Source organism: Lactuca saligna, chromosome 4 (assembly GCF_052625555.1).
Source record: "Lactuca saligna cultivar CGN05327 chromosome 4, ASM5262555v1, whole genome shotgun sequence".
In the NCBI taxonomy this organism is placed as follows: Eukaryota; Viridiplantae; Streptophyta; class Magnoliopsida; order Asterales; family Asteraceae; genus Lactuca; species Lactuca saligna.
Genome location: NC_136420.1, coordinates 299,321,883 through 299,327,617, shown reverse-complemented (window position 1 = coordinate 299,327,617; position 5,735 = coordinate 299,321,883). Strand labels below are relative to the sequence as shown.

General features: G+C 39.1%; 1 protein-coding gene across 1 annotated transcript; it reads left to right on the top strand.

Moving 5' to 3' along the window:
* Positions 1 to 274: 274 nt before the first annotated feature.
* On the top strand, positions 275 to 4,049 carry LOC145040812 (uncharacterized). The gene is made up of 2 exons (XM_078988706.1): positions 275 to 1,010; positions 3,856 to 4,049. The coding sequence occupies exons 1-2, from the start codon at positions 275 to 277 to the stop codon at positions 4,047 to 4,049; spliced, it is 930 nt and encodes a 309-aa protein (XP_078844832.1).
* The last annotated feature ends 1,686 nt before the right edge of the window (positions 4,050 to 5,735 follow it).

The window sequence follows — 5,735 nt, the reverse complement described above, 5'->3', positions numbered from 1 at the left end:
GAATGGGAAGATTATAACTCATCTGACCCCTATTCAGTAAGAAGATCCTAAGCTGATGCAAGAGGATAAAGAAGAACATGAAGAATCATAGAATCCCGAGTCGACTCGCTGAGTCGACGTTACTGACTCGACGGATCCACCACCTGAACAGAAAAGCCAGCCTCCTGTTAAGACATATCAGCCTCCACTTCCCTTTCCAGCCCGAGCTAGACAAGAAAAAAATAAAGTTGACTACTAGAAGTTTCTGGAACACATAAAGGCTCTCCAGATTAATATGCCATTCATAAAGGCATTTGCACAAATCCTGAAATATGCCAAATTCCTCAAGGAGCTTCTAACTAATAGAAAGAAGATGGAAAAGGTGAAGAAAGTGGTCCTAAATGAGAATTGTTCAGCTGCCATGTTAAACAAACTACCTAAGAAGAAGGGTGATCCAGGAAGCTTAACATTGCCTTGCGAATTCGGAAACTTAGATACCATTTATGCATTGGCTGATTCAGGGGCAAGTGTAAATCTCATGTCATACTCATTTTTCAAGAAATTAGATCTTCCGGATCCAAGGCCAATTCGAATGGTGATTCACATCATAAATAAAATGGTCACATTCCCGAGAGGAATATGTGAAGATCTATTGGTAAAGGTCGATAAGTTCGTACTTCCCGCAGACTTTATAGTTTTAGACATGGAAGCGGATCCTCAAGTCCCGATCATACTTGGAAGACCTTTTCTTAACACCGCAAGTGTTATAGTTGACATGAGAGATTCTAAACTTACCCTTCGGGTAGGAGACGAATCGGTGACTTTTGGGGTTGATCAAGCCATGAAACATCCGAGGAATAGCGATGACATAGCATTTTCGGTTGACATGCTGGAAGAGTCAATGGAGGAATGGAATGAAGATGAGCCAAACAAATCCATTGTCACACATGAAGAAGAATTTGATGCAGAAAAATACCTATTGGAAATAGAAAGACTTCTCAAGGAAGCTGAGTATAATGATCTAATCAGAAGTACAGAACACCAGACTCATCGAGTAGCCTCGACTGACTCGACGAGTTCATCCGAAGAAACCCGATCAGTCGCGGATTTTACGAAGGACTCGATGAGTCCCCTCACTGGACTCGACATGTTCAACATTTAGAACACGAAAACTGAACTTAAGGTACTACCATATCACTTGGAGTACGCGTTTCTTGAAGATGGACAACAAAAACCTGTAATTATAGCTGCTGATTTAGCCAAGCATGAGAAAGAAAGTCCTGTGGGTGTATTAAGGAAGAAGCAAGGTGCTATAGCATGAAAGATAACCGACATTAAAGGAATTATTCAAGCCTATTGTTCTCATAAGATTAAATTAGAAGATTGAGTTAAACCTGTAGTTCAACGCCAAAGAAGACTTAACCCGAACATGCAAGAAGTTGTAAAAAAAGAGGTGGTTAAACTACTCGATGCCGTAATTATTTACTCAATCTCCGATAGCCCGTGGGTGAGACCGGTGCAAGTGGTACCGAAAAAAGGAGGCATGACGGTGGTGGTCAATGAGAAAAAAGGATTAATTCCAACAAGAACGGTAACCGGGAGGCGAGTTTGCGTAGATTATAGAAAGCTGAATGATGCCACATGCAAGGATCACTTTCCTTTACCATTTATCGATCAAATGCTTGAAAGACTCTTCAGTCATTTATTTTATTGTTTTCTTGATGGTTTTCGAGGTATTTTCAAATTAAAATAGACCCGCAAGACCAAGAGACGACCACTTTTACATGCCCAAGTGGAACATTTTCATATAGACGCATGTCTTTTGGGTTATGCAATGCACCAACTACTTTCCAAATGTGTATGATGGCTATTTTTCATGAGATGATCGAGAAGTTTATAGAGGACTTTATGGATGATTTCTCAGTGTTTGGGTCATCTTTTGAAGATTTCTTATCTAATTTGGACTTGATGCTAGCTAGATGTGAGAAGACAAACCTTATACTTAATTGGGAAAAGTGCCACTTCATGGTGAAAGAAGGAATTATGTTGGGTTAAAAAATTTCAAGGAAAGGGATAGAAGTGGATAGAGCAAAAGTGGACACAATAGCTAAGCTACCCCCTACAACTAATGTAAAAGGGGTAAGGAGTTTTCTTGGCCATGCGGGATTTTATCATCGCTTCATTAAAGATTTTTCAAAGATTACTAGTCCTTTGACTCAATTACTCTTGAAGGATACCCCATTTGATTTTTCCAAGGAATGTCATGAAGCATTTCATTTGTTAAAGGAAATATTAACCACTACTCCTATCATGATAGCACCAAATTGGAATATTCCTTTCAAGCTAATGTGTGATGCTAGTGATTATGCTGTGGGTGCTATTTTAGGGAAAAGGATTAATAAAGATTTTCAACGAATCTAATATGTAAGAAAGACATTGAATCCTACCCAATAGAATTATACTACTATCGAGAAGGAGCTGCTAGATGTGGTATACGCTTTTGATAAGTTCCACCCTTATTTGGTATTATCAAAGACCATAGTTTTTACCGACCATTTTGCCCTAAAGTATATTTTTGCTAAACAAGATGTTAAGCCCCGATTGATACATTGGGTCTTACTTTTACAAGAGTTTGACATTGAAATGCGCGATAAAAATGGAATGGAAAATGTAGTTGTCAGCCATTTGTCAAGATTATAGAACCCACATTTGGAGGAGTTGGAAGAAAACAAGATTGGAGACGACTTTCCTGATGAATATCTTTTAGTAGTATCCGGAGAAATGTCATGGTTTGAGGATATAGCTAACTACTTAGCAACCAAATACATTCCAAAAGACTTAACCCGCCAACAAAAGAAGAAATTCTTTTCAGAAATCAAGTACTACTTTTGGGACGAGTCGTATCTCTTCCGAAGTTGCGCAGAAGAAATGATAAGAAGATGTGTATTCAGGAAAGAAAGTCGAGAAATCTAGGCACACTACCATAGCGGGCCCACCGGAGGACATCATGGACCACACTACACAGTTAGGAAGATTTTTGATATTGGGTTTTATTGGCCTACAATTTTTAAAGATGCTGCTCAATATGTCAAAGAATGTGATTCGTGCCAACGAGCAGGGGATATATCATCCCAAAATGAAATGCTCCAACATAGTATTCAAATTTGTGAAATATTTGATGTGTGGGGTTGACTTTATGGGACCTTTCCGAATGTCCAAAGGGAATAAATATATTTTGGTGGCGGTTGATTATGTGTCTAAGTGGGTGGAAGCACAAGCATTACCAACTAATGATGCTCGGGTGGTGGTGCGTTTTCTGAAAAAACTATTCTCAAGATTTAGAGTTCCTAAGTGACCAGGACACTCATTTTGCAAATGATCAGTTAGCCAAAGTATTGAAAAAGTATGGGGTACACCATAGATTCTCCACATCCTATCATCCACAAACTAGTGGGGAAACTGAAGTGACGAATAGGGCGTTAAAAAGGATTTTGGAGAGGGCGGTGGGTGGCAATCGAAAGGAATGGTCAGATAAATTAGATGATGCAATTTGCACCTTCCGAATAGCTTTTAAGACACCTATTGGTACTACACCATATAGGCTAGTCTATGCAAAAAATTGTCACTTACCGGTTGAAATAGAGCACAAGGCTTATTGGGCCTTAAAGGTGTGTAATTTTGATTTGGATGAACTTCGAGCCAACCGGTTAATGGAAATGAATGCCTTAGAAGAGCTTAGGAATGAGGTCTACACTAGTTCCTTGATATACAAAGAATAGACCAAGAATTGGCATGATAAAAGATTGAAGGGTAATAAAGACTTTCAAAAGGGACAAAATGTGTTACTCTTCAATTCAAGGTTGAAACTTTTCCCAGGCAAGTTGAAGACACGATGGGATGGTCCATTTATAGTGAAGCAAGTTTTTCCACATGGAGCTATTGAGCTTATATCGCGAGATGGAACTCCTTTCAAGGTTAATGGTCATAAAGTGAAGAGATATGAAGAAGGAATTCCAAAAGATGAAGGTCTTGAAGAAGGGCTGCTTCTGGGAGGAACTACAGAAACTTAAAGGGGGAAGGAGTCTAACTAATGACTCCTTAAAAAGAAGCGCTTCCGGGAGGCAACCCGAGTTTAGAGTTTTCTTTCTATTTCCTTCATTTTCTTTCATTTTTATTTTTGTTTTTCTTAGGATCTGCTTTTATCAATCTTCTTATGTGCTTATGATGATTTCTTGAGGGCAATCAATGCTCAAGTCTGGGGTTCGTGACATAAAATTTAAAAACTCAATTTTTTATCAAACATAATGCAACACACGTCGAGTCCCTAAACCTACTCTGCAAGTCCATTTAAGAAATCTCGATTAAACGCAGAATCGCGTTACTACTCGGCTAGTAGGTACATCTACTCGGCGAGTCCACGTAGTTACCCGAAAAAATAATTATTTTTCACATTCTGTAAATAAGGGGTTTTTACCCTAATTGTAAAACGCTTTCAACACTTCATACGGCCGCCACCCATACTCGACGAGCAAAGTTCTCTCAAGCTCTCATCTTGATTTCTTCTGTTTCCTTGCAAATCCAACTCAAAGTTAACCATTTTCTCTCTTAATCTTTTAAAAGTCTCAACCTTTGGTAGAGTTATATCCTTAATTTCTGAAAAATTTCAATTTTGACTAAACTTGGACTTTAGGGTTTTGATTTCTTGATTAATTAGGTCGTTTTAGATAAAATTTATTATATATTTATGCTTAGTGAACATACCGAAGCAAACCCCTGGATTAATTTATAGACTCGGATGGTTAATTTCATCCAAACTAGATTGGACTCGCAAAGTTCATCATACTCGCCGAGTCGGTTCGTGGACTCAACAAGCTCAGATTGCAGAAGCCCAGAATTTTTATGTATTTAATCTTTCTATGTTTTGTTTGTGGTTTGTTTGGTTTTGTTTTGGAGGAAGTATGTCTAGACGGGGACATAGTTAAAGGGGAGGCGGCTATGGGGATCTCCCATGGTTAACTTTTCAATAAATTACCTCAAAATCTTCACTTGCTCGCGCAAAAAACAAGTTGGAAGCATTGAGGCGCAAGGAAATATATGTCCCTAATGAAACTGATTGGCATTGGATTGGTGAAACTGGGTTGGAGGAAGATTTGACTCCTTATTCGGTCATGTCTTTCAACAATGATGGGATGACAATAGTTTGTGATGGCTGGAGCCGACTCTTTAAGATTCAAGAGCTTGTTTATCAGGAACTATGTTGGGAGTTCTTTGCTACCATCTCCTTCTGAGGTGGTAGTGACTATTACAATCCAAACATTATTTCTCTCTGTCTTGGAGGGGAGCTGCACCAATGCAGCATTGCAGAGCTCGCTGGAGGATGGGGATTTATGATCAAAATGTGATTATGTCTGAAAATTTTGAAACATTCCTAGAACATTCTCACAAGGACTTTCCCGAGGAAGTGGTTGCATCGAATTGGTGGAACATAATCGCCAACCGGATCTACATTCCATCATCTTCTTAAGAGGGGAGTATCCGTCCCCTAATCCATCGCCTGATACATCGTCTTGTCGCAAGTACTATTAATATGTGCAAGGATGATGATAAGGTGCCCACCCTTGACATTTTCTACATGTGGAGCATTATCACTCCCGATGTTTTATGCAATTTGCCTTATTGCTTGGCAAAGTATTTAGTAGAGGGAACAGTCAAGTAGCAGATCACTTCCAAGATCAATGGGGGCAAGTTTGTCACAA

What these genes read in the sequence shown, in the direction of transcription:
- LOC145040812 (XM_078988706.1), top strand. Translation starts at nt 275, where the DNA reads ATGCCATTCATAAAGGCATTTGCACAAATCCTGAAATATGCCAAATTC. An exon ending in GTATAATGATCTAATCAGAA is followed by an intron (nt 1,011 to 3,855) that starts GTACAGAACACC and finishes AACTTTTCCCAG; the next exon opens with GCAAGTTGAAGACACGATGG.